General features: G+C 39.7%; 1 protein-coding gene and 1 long non-coding RNA gene across 8 annotated transcripts in view; one reads left to right on the forward strand and one right to left on the reverse strand.

The window, feature by feature from the left end:
* The window catches only part of MYZAP (myocardial zonula adherens protein), an 83827-nt gene that overhangs the window by 59172 nt on the left and 6635 nt on the right, over positions 1-18020 (forward strand). For all 4 annotated transcript variants that reach the window (XM_074366191.1, XM_074366192.1, XM_074366193.1 and 1 more), the window contains 2 exons: positions 892-975; positions 5247-5347. In XM_074366191.1, the coding sequence (XP_074222292.1) occupies positions 892-975; positions 5247-5347 (185 nt within the window). The remainder of the gene's footprint in view (positions 1-891; positions 976-5246; positions 5348-18020) is intronic.
* Positions 1-18020, reverse strand: part of LOC123612635 (uncharacterized) — a 50041-nt gene that overhangs the window by 10360 nt on the left and 21661 nt on the right. For 2 of the 4 annotated variants that reach the window (XR_012507685.1, XR_012507683.1), the window contains 2 exons: positions 5614-5716; positions 3318-4251 (listed from right to left, as the gene is read on the reverse strand). This is a non-coding gene — a long non-coding RNA (uncharacterized LOC123612635). Of the gene's footprint in view, positions 1-3317; positions 4252-5613; positions 5717-18020 lie in introns of those variants that run through there. The other 2 variants (XR_012507686.1, XR_012507684.1) reach the window with 2 other exon arrangements.

An 18020-nucleotide genomic window follows, 5' to 3' on the forward strand; every position in this document is an offset into this window, starting at 1 on the left:
CAAAGAGAGTAATGATGAATCATTACCTAGATTCAGCAAACAACAAAACAGGTCTTTGGGATCTATTCCTAGAAATGGAATTGCTGGGTCAAAGGGTAAATGTAATGCTCACTTGTACTTCTAGCTGTTGCTAGAGTCCTGTAAGAATTGTGTCATTTTGCAGAGAGGGATTTTTTTTTAAAAAAAGTTTGCAAATGCTCAAATTTAGTATATAGTATTGTAGGAAAATTAGGACATTCTTCAAAAATCACAAGTTATGTATTGAACTTATTAAACACTGTTCCCACTGTTGTCCAAGACGAGGCCTGGTACAGAGCACCCTGGTAGGGAACCTGCGGTTTGTCTATGGAGACATGGTAAGTGAATGAAAAACAAACAGTAGCCCAAGATAGAGGATATATTATAAAAACAAAGGTGAGAGCCCAGCTCAAGTGTGTACCTTTGGGAAGCCCTCCCTGCCCGCCCCAGGCCCCAGGAGTCCTCGCTTTCTGAGACAGTGACCTTTTTCCCAGAGCAAACCTTCTGACACTTGCTTGGACAAATATTAGTGTACTAACAAACAGGAGCAACAGAGCTGAATGCCTGAAATGGAGTTAAGCCTGCATTTCCCGAAGCACAAGCACCTGTGGGAGGTCACTGAGGGCCACAGGGCAGAATCGAGGCAGAAAGGTTAGGCTGGCAAGCCGGGTGAGACGTGCCCTCCACAGCCACGTCTGGTATCCCACGCGTACCTGCGCACAGAGTCCCCCCTCATGGTAATGCTGTTCCCCCAAACACGAAAGAACCAGATGTGTAGTTTCTGTTTGAATGAAAACCAAAGGCACCACCTCTCCCTGTTGATTAAGTGTGCAGGTCTACATTTTTGATTAACAGTTTCCAATTTCTTTCTAGATCGAGTCACTCAAGAAGGTGGTGCAGCAGAAGCAGCTCCTCATATTGCAGCTTTTAGAAAAGATATCTTTCTTAGAAGGAGAGGTAAGAAGCTGTGTTTCTTTAAGATGGTGTCTTCCCTACCATTAAATTTTATGTTGCAGAGCCTACCCACCGACACTTAATTAAAAATACGGCTATTTCCTGGCCTTATAAAACTGATTGAAGGTTAACTGCCAACACTGAAAATGAGGTTCTGACAGCTAGTTTTTCTTTCCCATCTGACTCTCCTCATTCCCACTAGCTGCTCACCTCTGCTTCTTGGCTTGCATTTTTCACGCTCAGGAATTTTCTCAGCAAGTCTGATAAGCTGCTGATGAATGCTGCAAAGCCCCACGTTTGTGTTGGGCTCTACAATTGGCCAAATATTTTCACAGACATTCCTCACACAGTTCTCTCCACCATTTTAAGAAAGCAAGACAAGGATTCTTCTTTCTGTATTAACAAATTAAAAAAAAGTCACAGAGAAGGCAGATGGCTTTTCTCAAGATCACCCAACTTCCTGCCAGAGCCAGGCTGAGATGGGCTGACCCCTCATCCGGTGCTCTTCTGTGACATTGAGTCAGCGTGTTCTAGAGGTGACGGAATGTCACCTGAGACTTTCAAGATATTTAGTATTCTTGGCTTTCTGAAAGGCATTTTTGGGATTTTGTTTAGGTTCCAGGGAAGGGAATTCTGGTGCTGGAAGAACCTTGAGAGCTTAGGCCTTAACCGAAGGGGAAGCTGTCTGTTGTCTCTGAAGGCTCTTTATTAAGAACTTGGCTTAGCTTTTTCCTTTTCAGCCTCTGACTTTCTCCTTGTGTTTCCCTCTCCCTTCCCTCACTCTCTTCAGTGAGTCAGTCCAGGAGAGAGTGATGAAGTAAGGAGACAGAAGACAAGTTATTAAGCTTCTAGTGTGTGCTGGGTGCTGTTAATTACTTTCAGTATCTTTCGTAGAACATAGAGGTAAAGAGTGAGTCACACTTGCCCAGGGCTGAACTTTAGATCTGCTTCTTATTGGCTGGTGGACACGCATTACAGTTAGAAATCGAGGAGGATGCCTGCGCCTACATGCGTGTGTCCGTGCAGTGAGGGTGCGCTGACAGAGCCTGGCAGGAGCTAAATAAGCACGTGATCATTTTCTCACTTCATTAAGAGGGAGGGATGTCATACGAGCTAGAGTGTTTCCTCCATTTTACAGCTGGAGAAACTGAGGTTTGGGAGTGTTAAGGAACCTGCCCAAGGTGACAGTTAGAAATGGGTTGGCCTGAGCTCTTAAGCATCATGTTTGTAGGGGTGGCGAGCAAGGTCTTTGTTTACTTTGTTTTGGGGGCACTGGCTATAAAAGTCATAAGCAGAAGTCCCTAGTGGCCCATGGGGACCTGTAGCAGACTCAGAGCCCAATGGAGGGGGAGGGGAGGAGCTATACCCAGAAGAGAGATGTCCTGTTATATAAGGTCTTTCTCCCTTCCCCCATTCTATACAGGGAACTCATTTCTACATCATCTGTGTCTCTATCTTTTACATACATCTCTTATAGACAGTATAGGCTTTTTTATACATTCTGATACTCTGACTTATATTGGAGTGTACAGCCTATTACTGATAAGCTTGCTTTTAGGTCTGCCATTTTATTATGTCTTGTCTATTGGTACCTCTGGCTTGTTTTGTTTATTTTGTTCCCCTCTCTTCGTTTCTTTTAGAATTCCATTTCAGTGTATCTACTGGCATTTGCTGTGTCTTTCTGTAATGTTTTAATGGTTGCTCTAAGTATTACAATATACATCACAGTCCACTTAGACATAAGATTGTACCACTTCATGTAAAATGTGGAAGTCTTACAATAAGGTCCATTTACCCCTCCCCTGGCTATTCTATATACATTATAAACCCACAGCACAGTGTTTGTTATAATTTGTTTTAACAATCATGTCTTTAAAAGAAATTAAGAGAAAACAATCATCTTTCATATTTACTCACATATTTATTTCTGATGTTCTTCATTCATTCCTGATAATCTGAGTTTCTTTCCGTTTTCATCTCTTTGGCCTGAAATTTTACTTAGCATTTTTTTGCGTAGTGCAGGCGAGATGGGGATAAATTCACTTAGTGTTCCTTATTTGAAAGTAAAGCCTTTATTTCATCTTTATTATTGAACTACACAGGTCTAGGTTGATCGTTTCTTTTAGTACTCACTGTCTTCTGCCTTTTGTAGTTTTTTCTATTTATTTTTACTGAAGTATAGTCAGTATCTGGTGTACAGCACAATGCTTCAGTCATATAGTAACATACATATATTCCTTTTCATATTCTTTTTCATTTAGGTTACTGTAAGATTGAACATAGTTCCCTGTGCTCTATACAGTATGAACTTGTTCATCTATTTTCCATGTATCAGTATCTGCAAATCTCTAACTCCCAGTTTATCCCTTCCCACCCTCCTCCCTCCCTGGTAACCGTAAGTTTGTTTTCTATGTCTGAGTCTGTTCATTTGAGTTATTTTTTTAGATTCCACATGTAAGTGGTACCATATATTTGTCTTTCTCTAACTTACTTCACTTAGAATGATGATCTCCAGGTCCATCCATGTTTCTGCAAATGACATAGGAATACTACTCAGCCATAAAAAGAAAAAACAATGGGATTGTATTTTTAAGAGTATAAGTGTTTTGTATCTGTGCTTCAGTGGCAAGCTGATGTGAACAGAGTTCCTCTGGAAAAGAACCAAAGAATGGGGGCCACCAGTCCACTATTCACTGTAAACCAACTGGGGCATATTTACTAACCTTGTCTTTTCTGCCCCCTAACTATAGGTACTTGACCCAGGATTTTATGACATCCTCATTATTAAAGTCTACACTGAGAAAAGGATAAAATGGTGGGATGGCTGGAGCTTGTTAATGGGCAGGCCTCTTTTGCCTTTCTCTGCCCTTGTGAGTAGAGTCCACATATTGCTGGGAAGCTGTGTGTAAGTGCTCACGACGCCCTGGCAGTGAGCCAGCACCGATCTCCCAAACTGAGCATCAGGTGATTGATAGGCGCAGAGCCCATAAGTCTGTCAGGGCTTGTCGGCTGCTCAGGAATCTGGAACGCATTCTCTTCCTTTACGCCGTTTCCCATTGGTCAGCAGGCGTTCCCAGACCCTCACATCCTGCAGACCATGAGTCTGTAGCAGAGCTGCTGCTCTGCACCTTGGTATCCTGCATTCAGGGCAGGTGCTCCCGAGCTGTATACCCACGTTCTTTCTTACAGAACAAATGAGCTTCTGTTTCCAGAGAACTTTTCAGCTTGTATCTGTGACCTAGTACTTATCTTAGAACAGTGTCTGAGCTTCAGCACCTACTTAAAAAGAAGAGACAAATGTTTTAATTTTTTTTCCAGTTATGCAAGTAAAATGTACTTTTAAAAGCACTTACAGTAAATCTTGTATCTCCTACATGCCATGCTCTGAAGGTACAGCCAGGAAGATAATTAATGGTCACTGCCTCATGAAAATTTCATCTAGCATTACTGAAAATATACAGAAGAACTTTAAAAAAAAAAAAATCCAAAAGTCTCAATACACAGAGATAACCGCTGGATGAATTTTTTAAAATGTGTTTTTGTCCTTTAGATTTTGTGTACCAGTACTTCATCTGTTTTCATTTCAATATTATCCTCAATTCCCTTGCTCCTTTGTCCTTCATTTCCCCCATGGGGCAAATTTCCAATTCCTGAGCATCTAATCATCAGCCTATGTAATGTTTGGCTCTGACCTGGGGAAAGAAAACTGTGTAGCATGCTCATTTTAATCCCAAGGAGCTTGTTCTACTTTATATGTTTGAGATGCTGAATTTTCCACACCTATGAAATACTAATTATTAAGTTATAGAGGTATTTCCCACTAAATTAAATTAATAGACTTACTCATTTTATAGTTTAATGAGGGAGTATTAAAACATTAGTTGTACCTTATTTATAATTGAAAAAAAGTGATAAATATCTAAATGCCATCAATAAGAGACTAGTTAAGTAAGTAATGTACATCCATACAACGGAATGCTATAAACCCATTAAAATATTTTGTTGACATGGAAAGAGTCGCAGCAAATAATGGCACAGAGTAGGGTATCTTGTTTGTTTCCATTTAGGTAAAATTGAATACATATGTATGTCCATGCACAGAATGCTATCTGTAAGGATGCTGTCTACATATTCCCTTGATTCATATTGCATAAGATGTGCTTAATAAATACTTTGTATGATACAATTTATATGTATTATCTGGATTTTCCCCTATGACATAGACATCTATCATGTATTTGCTTTACTAAAAGTGCCTTTTTCCTCATTGCTAGAATAATGAACTACAGAGCAAGCTGGACTATTTAATAGAAACCCAGGCCAAGACTGAAGTGGAAACCAGAGAGATTGGAGTGGGCTGTGACCTTCTACCCAGGTATTTAGGAATTTCCTATTTTTCTGACTCAAATTCCCCTTTGACTTAAGAAAATACTTTCCTGGGCTGTTATTACCAGAGTTGCATTCTTTCTATCAAAAAATATTTCTGTGAAGAGAAGTAGTGGCTGCTGAGGGGTCTGCTGATTTCTGTGGGGCAGGGAGCTTGTGTGTGGGGGGAGGGTGGTGAAGCCACTTCAGAGAGAGACTGGCCCTACCAGTGAGTGTATGCATTTGGTCCTGCATTTATTCATTCAACAAACTTACCTGTTGGGTACCTTCCCTGTGCCAGATTGGGTTCCTGCTGCAGAGTACAGTCTGCAGGGGAAGACAGGTTAAGTAGACAGGCATTTTCATCTGTGGGAGGAACCTGTGAGATGCTTTAGTTACAAAGAGGAGGGGGAGTCTAAATCTTGAACAAAATTGGTTCCCCAGTACTGTAACAGTTGTTATCATACAGTGGACCACATTCATTAATGATCTGCTTTAGCCATGAGCCGATAAACAATAACTATAACCTGTTTCATTCATTAGCTCAGAAATGCAAGGGAACTGACCCGTTTGTTGTTAAGCTGTTTGTTCCACAAGCCCAGCCCCTGGGCCTCTCCTGACTCAGGTTAGAGCCTGTGACCCGGTAACCAACCTACCCTCTCTAGGTGTGCAAACCGAGCTTGCCCAAAGAGGACAGAAAACAAGTTTATAACACGGACACTGATGGTATGTAGTTTATGATTTAGGGAACCACAATCACAAAGTGCCTTGTATAGTGTGTGTAGGAGAGTGTATGCTTGTGTGATCAGGAGCGTTAGTAGGGCAGAATGGCCTTGAATGGTTACATGGGTGGGAAACAGGGAGGAGGGGATCGCCAAGGAGGGATGTAGAATCCCTGGATCTGGTCCTCATAGTCAGCAGCAGGATGTGTTCAGGCTGGACTCTCTTTGCTGGGGCCTCAGTTTCCCAGTCTGTTAAATGGGTGATTTGACTATGTGACTTCTGAGGTCTAACCAGCTCAAACATTGTCTAACAGTGTCCCATTTCCCTGTCTATTTCATTCATTACTGATGTTGGCTTTTTTGTCCATTAAAACGAGTCACTTGCCATTCTCTTAAGTTTTTACCAAAAGCAGCATTAAAGTCTTTCTTCGACATTGTTCTCCTTTACGCTGCTCACTTTCTGGTGAAAACAAGGCAGTTTTATCATTCTGCTACAATTAGCAGGAAATGTTGAAAAAAGAAGGGAAAAGAATATGTAAATAGACTCCAGGTCTCATCAATTCAGGGGACAAAGTACTTGATAAAAATAAGACCTAAAAGAATGATCACGTTCAGGGACTCCTTTTAAAAGATTTAAAAAGAAAAAAAAGGAAAACTGGCCAAACTTTATTTTTCAAGAACCAAGTGGCTTAGTCCCCTTTAATTGCCCACATAATAAATCTTGTTTGGTTAAGACAGGTACAAAACTATGTCTGAAACCAATAAATTGTTTGTTTTCTAATTCCCACATTTTGGCTTAAAACAAGGTTTTCAATTTTTATGCTGAAGGAGAGCCTGAAGCAAACTTTTATGGCGAAGTTATGAAACCACAAAGCGGTTTTCATAATGGAAGTGCTGACAGACCCTTAACTTATGGCCACAGTGAACTTGGAAGCCACTTCAGTATCTAAAAGCAGCTTTTCCATAAACGTAACATTTGGTTTCCCCCAGGATCCATCTTAGCACTTTAACTACCTGGGTCAATCAGCAGAGGAAATGAAAACTACGTATCCACATTTCCGAAAAGGCAGAGTAATGTTTCATTCGTTTCCGCACAAATATTTATTAGATGCCTACTATGCGAAGGATGCCGTGCACGCCTGGGTGGCGAGAGGGAATTGAGGGCCGTGCGCCACCTGGGCTTCTAGGAACCGCGTGCTCTGTGCTGGGGCTCTGGGAGAGGCACCGGGGGTGAGGAGGCAAGGAGCTGGGGACCCTCCCTGCCAAAAACAAACAACCCGAGAAACTCAGCTTTTAGTGTACTTTATATGACAGATGCCAAGTAAGATTTTGCTTGAATAAAGAACTCTGTGGTCAAAATCAAATTGGAACCTCCTGGTCTAGTTTTATCTCCATGTTTTGTAGACAGCAAAATTGAGGCCCAGAGAGAGAAAGTGATTCACTAACAGCCACACAGCCAGGATTGGAACCATGCCTTTGGAGTCCTAGCGTGATACATTTGTAGTTTTAAAATGCTCAACAGATGAAAGGTCTTCTGTAAATAGAAAAGAAGCAAGAATCTATAGAAAAGGGAAAATAACACAATTGGAAATGTGATAACTACAATCAACAGTAAAAGAATCAACATGAAGATGTAAAAGAGGGCATCAAAATCATAAAATGTGGGAGAGGGGACCAAGGAAATGTAGATTTTTTGTTCTTTTTAGGATGTGTTTGAGCCTATATTACTAGCAGTCTAAAGCAAGTAGATACAGTAATGGGTTAAAATACTTGAAAACCAGGGTAACCATGAATTAAAAACAGAATAAGGTCAGAAAAGCCAAAAAGAAAAAAAAAGCAGCATAATACAAAAGAAAATCATTAAACCACAAAAGGAAAAACAGAAAAGGAAACGAAGAAATACAACAACAACTGGGAAGCAAGATTTAAAATGGCAATAAACACATCTATCAGTAATTACTGTAAATGTCAATGGATTAAATGCTCCAATCAAAAGACAGAATGGCAGACTGGATAATAAAAACAAAAGCCTACAATTCACTGCCTCCAAGTGACTCACTTGAGGGCAAAGGACACTAGGCTGAAAGTGAGGGGATGGAAAAAGAGACTGCATGCAAATGGAAATAACAAAGTGTGGGTACCAGCACTCTTACCAGATGAAACAGACTTTCAAAGGTCATAAAGATAAAGGACATTTTGTATTGATCCTTTTATCATTATATAAAGAAAATATTATACTCGTTAACATATATGCACCTAATACAGGAGCACCTAAATACATAAAACAAATACTAACAGACATAGAGGGAGAGACTGATGGGAATACAGTAATAAGAGGAAACTAACACCCCACTTACATCACTGGACAGCTTTTCCAGGCAGAAAATCAATAAGGCAACAGAGATCCTAAATGACCACAATAGAACAGTCACACTTAATTCGTAGTTTCAGGACATTACATCCAAAAAATCCAGAACGTATACATTCTTTTCAAGTGCACATGGAACATTCTCTAGGATAGTCTACATACTCAGACACAAAACAAGCCTCAACAAATTTAAGAGGATAGAAGTTATCTGAAGCATCTTTTCTGATCATTTTCTGACCACTATGTCATGAAACTAGAAGTCAACCACAGAAAGAGAAATGAGAAAAAATGATTGCAAGACTAAACAACATGCTACTGGAAAAAAAAAAAACCAAACAGTGGGCAATGATGAAATCAAAAGGAAGGGAAATTAAAAAATCCCTTGAGAGAAATTACATTGAAAACACAACCACACAAAATCTACAGGGTGTAGCATATAAGAGGGAAATTCATGGTGATACAGGCTTCCTCAAAAATTAAGAAAAATCTCAAATAACCTAACCTACCACCTATAAGAATTAGAGAAGAACAAACAAAACGTAAAGTCAGCAGAAGGAAAGAAAGAAACCAAGAGCTGTTTTTTTGAAAGAGTAAACAAAATCTACAATCCTCTCAGCAGGCTCACCAAGAAGAGAAAGTACTCAAAATAAATGACAGAGGAAAAATGACAGCCAATACCACAGAAATACAAAAAACCATTAAAGAATACTATGAACAATTATATGCCAACAAATTGGACAAGTTTCTAGAAACACACAGCCCACTAAAATTGAATCAACAGGAAATAGATAATTTGAACAGACTGATCACTAGAAGTGAAACAAAATCAGTAATAAACTCCCTGCAAACGAAAGTCCAGGAACAGATGGCTTCACTGGGGAATTCTACCAAACATACAAAGATCTTATACCAGTCCTTCTCAAACTATTCCAAAAGACTGAAGAGGAAGGAACACTCCCAAACTCCTATGAAGCCACCATCACTCTGATACCAAAACCAAAGACACTATCAAAAAGGAAAATTGTGGGCCAATAACTTTGATGAATATAGATGTAAAAATTCTCAACAAAAATATTAGCAAACTGTATCCAACAACACATACAAAAGATCATACGCTGTTATCAAGCTGAATTCATCCCAGGGACACAAGGATGGTTGAACATAAGCAAATCCATCAATGTAATATACCACATCAACAAAAAGGGCAAAAACCACATGATCATCTCAACAGATGTAGAAAAAGCATTTGATAAAATTCAACATCCATTCATGATAAAAACTCTTACCAAAGTGGGTATAGAGGGAACATATCTCAACATAGTAAAAGCTATTTATGACAAACCCACAGCCAGCATAACACTCAATGGTGAAAAGTTGAAAACCTTCCCCCTAAAATTCAGAAGACAAGGATTCCCACTCTCACCACTTCTGTTCAACATAATATTGGAAGTCCTAGCCATAGGAATCAGCAAGAAAAAGAAATAAACAGGATCCAAATTGGAAGAGAAGAGGTAAAACTGTCACTATACACAAATGACATAATACTTTATATAGAAAACCCTAAAGACTCCACACAAAAACTGCTAAAGCTGATAAATGAATTCAGCAAGGTAGCAGGATACAAGATTAACATACAGAAATCTGTTGCATTTCCTTACAGTAGGTGAAATATCAGAGAAGTTAAAAAAATACAATCCTTTTTAAAATTGCATAAAAAAAATACTTAGGAATAAACCTGATCAAGGAGGTGAAAGTCTTATACATGGAAAAATATAAAACAAAGATTAACAAAATTAAAGATGATTTAAAGAAATGGAAAGATGTCCCATGCTCTTAGATTACAAGAATTAATACTGTTAAATTGCTATACCACCCAAAGCAACCTACAGATTTAATGTAATCCATATCAAATTACTGAGGACATTTTTCACAGAACTAGAACAACTAATCCCAAAATCTATATGGAACCACAAAAATCCCAGAATTGCCAAAGCAATACTGAAGAAAATGAAGGTGGAGGTGTAACGCTCCCATACTTCAGACAATACTATATACTGTAGATAGTATTACAGAGCTATAGTAATTAAAACCACATGGATTAGCACAGAAACAGACATACGGATCAACGGAACAAAACAGAGAGCCCCAAAATAAACCCACACACCTACAGTCAATTACTCTTCGACAAAGGAGGCAAGAATATACAGTGGAGAAAAGACAGTCTCTTCAGCAAGTGGTGTTGGGAAAGCTGGACAGCCACATGTAAACCAGTGAAGTTAGAGCACTCCCTCACACCAAACACAAAAATAAGCTCAAAATGGCTTGAAGACTTAAACGTAAGACAGGACACCATAAACCTCATAGAAGAGAATGTAGTCAAAACATTCTCTGATATAAATTGTAGCAATGTTCTCCTAGGGTAGCCTTCCCAGGCAATAGAAATAAAAGCAAAAATAAACAAATAGAACCTAATTATATTTATAAGCTTTTGCACAGCAAAGGAAAACATAAACAAAATATAAAGACAATCTATGGATTGGGAGAAAATATTTGGAAACAATGTGACTGACAAGGGCTTAACTTCAGAATATACAAACAGTCTATACAACTTAGTAACAAAAAAACCACCCAATCAAAAAATGAGAAGACCTAAAGAAATAGTTCTTCAATGAAGATATATAAATGGCCAAAAGGCACATGAAAAGATGCTCAATATTGCTAATTATCAGAGAAATGCAAATCAAAACTACAGTGAAGTGTCACCTCACACTAGTCAGAATGGCCATCATTCAAAAGTCCACAAATGATAAATGCTAGAGAGGGTGTGGAGAAAAGGGAACCCTTCTACACTTTTGGTGGGAGTGTAGTTTGGTGCAGCCATTATGGAGAACAGTATGGCAATCCCTTAAAAAAACTCAAAACAGACTTACCGTATGATCCAGCAATCCCACTCCTGGACATGTATCTGGAGAAAGCTAATTCAAAAAGATACATGCACCCCAGTGTTCATAGACGCACCATTTACAATAAGCAAGACACGGAAGCAACCTAAATGTCCACTGACAGATGACTGGATAAAAAAGATGGATGGATGGGGGGATGGGTGTGCGTGCGTGTGTGTGTGTGTTACTACACAGCCATTTGCAACAACATAGTATGGTAATCTCCAGGTCCATCTAAGTGAAGTAAGTCAGAGAAAGACAAATATATGATATCACTTATATGCGGAATCTAAAAAAAATGAACTTATTTACAAAACAGACTCAGAGAAAACCAACCTTTGGTAATTCAGGGGAAAGGGGGTAGAAGAGGGATAAACTGGGAGTTTGGGATCAGCAGATACAAACTACTATATACAGAATAGATAAACAGGGTCCTACTGTATACCACAGGGAAGTATATTTGATAGGCTGTAATAACTTTTAATGAAAAAGAATCTGAAAGAACATCCCAAGATGGTAGAGTATCAGGACCAGGAGCTCGCCTCTCCTCACAGCTACAGCAAAACCACAACTGACTGCTAAACAACCATCAGAAAAAAAAAGACTGGAGCCTAGCGAACAAGATCTTCAACAGGAAACATAAAGAGGAAACTACAGCAGGACAGCAGGAGGGGCGTGCTCACAGTATAATTGGGCCCCGTGCCTCCTGGGTGGGTGACCCACAAGCTGCAGAGTAATTAAGTCACAGAGACTCATCCACAGGAGCAAGAATTCTGAGCCCCACATCAGGCCCCCCACCCCACGGTTCCTACATTGGAAGGAGGAGACCCCAGGACATCTGGTTTCGAAGGCCAGTGGGGCTTATCTCCAGGAGCCCCACGGGAGTAAGGGAAACAGACTTCATTCTTTTGATAAGTGTACACAGAATCTTGCGTGCACCAGGTCCAAGGGCAGAGGCAGTAATTTCATAGGAACCTGGGCCAGACCTGCCTGCTTATTTTGGAAGGTCTCCTGGGGAGGTAGGGGAAGGCTTGGCTCACCCAGGGGACATAAAAGCTGGTAGTGCACATTCAGGGAGTGCTCATCTACCTGAGCTTTCCTGGAGGCTGACATCTTGATTGGATCATTAGCACCAAGACCTAGCCCCACCCAACAGCCTGTAGGGTTAAGGGCTGGGAAGCCTCAGGCCAAACAACATACAGGGTGGGAACACAGCCCTACTCACCAGAGGTCCAGGCCAAGCCTCACCCAGCAGTGGGCAGGCATCAGCTCCTCCTGCCAGGAACCCTGCACAAGCCTCTAGTCCCAGCCTCATCCACCAGGGGCAGATACCAGAAATAAGAAAACAGTCCCAAAGCCTGTGGAAGGAATCCACAAACCCAGGTGAGACTCTCCCCTGGGACCGGCTGGACCCTTGCCCTTGGGTGACAAGAGAGGAGTGTACTGCTGGGACACATGAGACGTCTCCCACAGAGGGACACTTCTCCAAGGTCAAGAAATGTAACCTACCTAAAAATACAAATAGAAAGAGAGAATATGACGCAGCACAGGAATGTCCCAGGCCAAGGGACAAGACAAAATCCCAGAAGAAGAAATAAGTGATGAGGAGACAAGCCATTTATCCGAGAGAGTTTGGAGTAATGATGGTGAAGATGTTCAGAGAACTGAAGAGAACTATAGTCACAGAGAGCGAAGTTTTTAGCAAAGAGATGGCAAATATAAAGAACACCCAAACACAAGGGTGGTTCAACATACGTAAATCAATCAATGTGACACACCACATCAACAAGAAAAAGGACAAAAATCACATGATACATCTCAACAGATGCAGAAAAAGCATTTAATAAAATTCAACACCCATTTATGATAAAAACTCTTACCAAAGTGGGTATAGAGGGACCATATCAACATAATAAAAGCTATTTATGACAAACCTACAGCCAGCATAATGCTCAAGGGTGAAAGCTGCAAGCCTTCCCCTTAAAAACCTAGAACAAGACAAGAATGCCCACTCTCACCACTTCTATTCTATATAGTACTGGAAGTTCTAGCCATGGCAGTCAGCAAGAAAAAGAAATAAATGGGATCCAAATTGGAAGAGAAGAGGTAAAATTGTCATTATGTGTGGATAACATGATACTACATATAGAAACCCTAAAGGCTTCACACAAAAACTACCACAGCTAATAAAAGAATTCGGCAAGGTAGCAGGATACAAGATTAACATACAGATATCAGTTGCATTTCTTTACACTAACAATGAAATATCAGAAAAGTAAAGAAATAATCCCTTTTAAAATTACATCCAAAATAATGAAATGCTTAGGAATAAATCTGACCAAGTAATTGAAAGACTATATGCAGGGAACAACAAAACACTGACAAAAGAAATTAAAGATGACTTAAAGAAATGAAAAGATATCCCATGTTCTTGGATTGCAAGAATTAATATTGTTAAAATGGCCATACTACCCAAAGCAATCTACAGATTTAATGTAATCCATATCAAATTACCCAGGACATTTTTCACAGAACTAAAACAAATAATCCTAAAATTTGTATGGAATCACAAAAGACCCAGAATTGCCAAAGCAATACTGAAGAAAAAGAATGAAGGTGGAGGCATAACCCTCCCAAACTTAAGACTACAGAGCTACGGTAATCAAGACAGCATGGTATGGGCATAAAAAGAGACGTATGGATCAATGGACCAGAACAGGGAGCCCAGATATAATCCCACAAACTTTTGGTCAATTAAACTTTGACAAAGGAGGCAAGAGCATACAATGGAGAAAAGACAGTCTCTTCAGCAAGTGGTGCTGGGAAAACTGGACAGCTGCATGTAAATTAGTGAAGTAAGAATGCTCCCTCAGACTATACACAAAAATAAACTCAAAATGGATTAAAGATTTAAACATAGGACAAGATATGATAAATCTCCTAGAAGAAAACAGGCAAAACCCTCTCTGATATAAATCATAGCAATGTTCTCCTAGGGCAGTCTCCCCAAGCAACAGAAATAAAAGCAAAAATAAACAAATGGGACCTAATTAAACTTATAAGCTTTTGCGCAGCAAAGGAAACCGTAAGCAAAACAAAAAGACAACCTACAAAATGGGAGAAAATATTTGCAAACGATGGCTTAATTTCCAGAATATATAAACAGCTCATACAGCTTAATAACAAAAAAAACAAACAACCCAGTCCAAAAATGGGCAGAAGACTGAAACAAACAATTCTCCACTGAAGACACACAAACTGCCAACAGGCACATGAAAAAATGCTCAATATCACTAATTATCACAAAAATGCAGATCAAAACAACCATGAGGTATCACCTTAAACCAGTCAGAATGGCCATCATTCAAAAGGCCACAAACAATAAATGCTGGAGAGGCTGTGGAGAAAAGGGAACCTTCCTACACTGCTGGTGGGAATGCAGTTTGGTGCAGCCATTGTGGAAAACAGTATAGAGATTCCTCAAAATTTTGACTAAAAACAGACTTACTATGTGATCCAGCAATCCCACTTCTGGGCATATATCCAGAGGGAACTCTAATTTGAAAAGATACATGCACCCCAATGTTCATAGCAGCACTATTTACAATAGCCAAGACATGGAAGCAACCTAAATGTTCATCAACAGATGACTGGATAAAGAAGTTGTGGTATATTCATACAATGGGATACTACTCAGCCATAAGAAATAATAAAATAATGCCATTTGCACGATGAAACCGATAAAGGCTTGATCTCCAGAATATATAAGCAGCTCATACGACTTAATAAGAAAAAAAACCCCACCCAATGCAAAAATGGGCAGAAGACCTAAACAAGCAATTCTCCAAGGAAGAAATACAAATGATCAATAGGCACATGAAAAAATGCTCAATATCACTAATTATCAGAGAAATGCAAATCAAAACTACAATGAGGTATTACCTCACACCAGTCAGAATGGCCATCATTCAAAAGTCCACAAATGACAAATGCTGGAGAGGCTGTGGAGAAAAGGGACTCTACTTCTAAAATACACCTGCACCCCAATGTTCACAGCAGCACTATTTACAATAGCCAAGACATGGAAACAGCCTAAATGTCTATCGACAGATGACTGGATAAAGAAGATGTGGTTCAACGACAACATAATGCCATTTGCAGCAACATGGATGTCCCTGAAGAATGTCATTCTAAGTGAAGTAAGCCAGAAAGAAAAATACCATATGAGATTGCTCATACGTGGAATCTAAAAAAAAAACAACATAAATTCAGAACAGAAACAGACAGATTCATAGACATAGAATACAAACTTGTGGTTGCCAAGGGGGCGGGGGGTGGGAAGGGACAGACTGGGATTTCAAAATTTGTAGATACTGACAGGCATATGCCAAATAAACAAGATATACTGTATAGCACAGGGAAATATATACAAGATCTTGTGGTAGCTCACAGAGAAAAAAAATGTGACAATGGATATATGTGTGTTCATGTATAACTGAAAAATCGTGCTCTACACTGGAATTTGACACAACATTGTAAAATGACTATAACTCAATTAAAAAAAAAATAATAATGCCATTTGCAGCAACATAGATGGACCTTGGGACTGTCATTCTAAGTGAAGTAAGCCAGAAAGAGAAAGAAAAATACCATATGATATCACTTATTATGTGGAATCCAAAAAAAAAAAAAAAGACAAATGAACTTATTTACAAAACAGAAACAGATTCACAAACATAGAAAACAAATATATGGTTACCAGGGAGGGAAGGGGGTGTGAAGGTATAAATTGGGAGTTTGAAAATTACACCTCTTGGGGAGTGATGGAAATGTTAGCTATCTTGATTGTGGCAGTGGTTTCATGGGTGTATAGATCCATCAAAATTTATCAAATTGAACATCTGAAATACGTGTAGTTTATTATACAGGACCCATACCACAATAAAGGTGTTAAAAGCATATTAAAAATCTGAAAAAGAAAATATATATATAATATATATAAATATATTTATTTATATATATAAATGTGTGTGTATATATATATAAAACTGAATCACTATGCTATAGACCAGAAATTAACACTGTAAATTAACTATGCTTCAGTTTCTTTTAAAAACTCAAAAATCTGAAAATACAACTACTTTATAATCCAACAACGACAACAAGTGTGGTGGTTTGGAAACTAGACCTGGGTTTGGATCCTGGATCTGCCTCTTGCTACATCTACAGCTTTGGACAAACCCCTAAACTCTTTGAACCTGTTTTCCTCGCCTAGAATGAGAAGATTTTGAAACTAATTCTCCCTAAACTTGCTGAGATGATTAAGTGAGATACAGGACAGGCATAGCATGCCCAGAGTAGAGACCACATTTTCTTTCTGTGGGTGCTGCCCGCACTCTCCTCGTTACCTAAGCTCACTGTACTGCAGTCACATTTGAGCCATGAACTGCTTTGCTCCTGGACTCACTCAGTCGTACAGAGCTGGCTTTTTCCTTCATGACTTGCTTCATGCCTTTCCGCTCCCACCGCACCAGCTACGTGAGACCAGTGCTCTCTAATTTACTCAGTGCCACCCCTCTGCCTTCAGTTCCTCCTCCGCACAGTCTTCCTCTCCTTCATCTCACTTGTGTTGCATAGATTTCTGCAAAGCAAAGGTCTTATAATGGAGCAAAGAGAGAGGCCAGGGGTGCGAAATCTCTCACCGGGATTTCAGGGGCTTTTCAATTCCTATTAAAAAAAAAAAAACAACTCAAGAGTTTGATTTGAGAAGTTTGATATATGTTAATTAACGCCATTGAGAGCAATTTCAGGTCAGCAGCCTTCATTCACAGGGTGAAAAACAAAATACCCAAAGAAAAGAGACTTCTCTTTCTCTTGCCCCTTAGTAAAACTCCATTTCCAGCAAACTCATAAATTATGTCTTGTTGATAGGCATGCTTTAATGAAAAATATTCCTTGTGGTCCTAAGTGCCTGACACATAGTAAGCGCTTTAAAATGCCTACATCTTCATGTTTCTCTTGTAGAGACCAGAACACAAAGTAGCCTTCTGTTGTGGCTTTATTTGCTGACTCTGCTTTCATTTCACCCCCCAGGGGAACTGCCCCTTTATGGATTAATAAAAGGTTAACAATAGCCTTAATGTGTTAAAGAAAATGGCTGCATTTCGGTTCTGTGGGTGAAATTATCTGTGTTCTTAAAATGCTCTTGTTTCCTAGTGATCAACTAAATAAAATACCTAACTTCTTTTTGAAAGGTTGGGATATGAGGGCCTGTTTTGGAAACCCAGAGGGTCCACCTTTATAAATATTTCTGCATTTTATGGGCTTTTAGGATATTGTCACCAGAGACTATTTCTGTTATGTGGAATTTTCACAGGAGTTGGCACAAACTGCTACCTGGCTTCTGCCCCTGGCACTCCCCTGAACTGCCTGGGCAGGTCATGGGGGCCCCCTGCATTGCCAGATCCTGTGCATTCCTCTCTGTGGCACATGAAGCGGACACTCTGACCACTGAGTCCTCGAAATCCCTCGTGCTCTGGTTCCCTTTGTCATCTGTACGTGTAGAGATAGCTCTGTGCCTGGCCCGAGTGAGCTGCTGGGGTCATGAAGATAAGTGAGACATGGTTTTCACCCTTCATGAAAGTATAAGTA

Source organism: Camelus bactrianus, chromosome 6, assembly GCF_048773025.1.
Source record: "Camelus bactrianus isolate YW-2024 breed Bactrian camel chromosome 6, ASM4877302v1, whole genome shotgun sequence".
Classification (NCBI taxonomy): Eukaryota; Metazoa; Chordata; class Mammalia; order Artiodactyla; family Camelidae; genus Camelus; species Camelus bactrianus.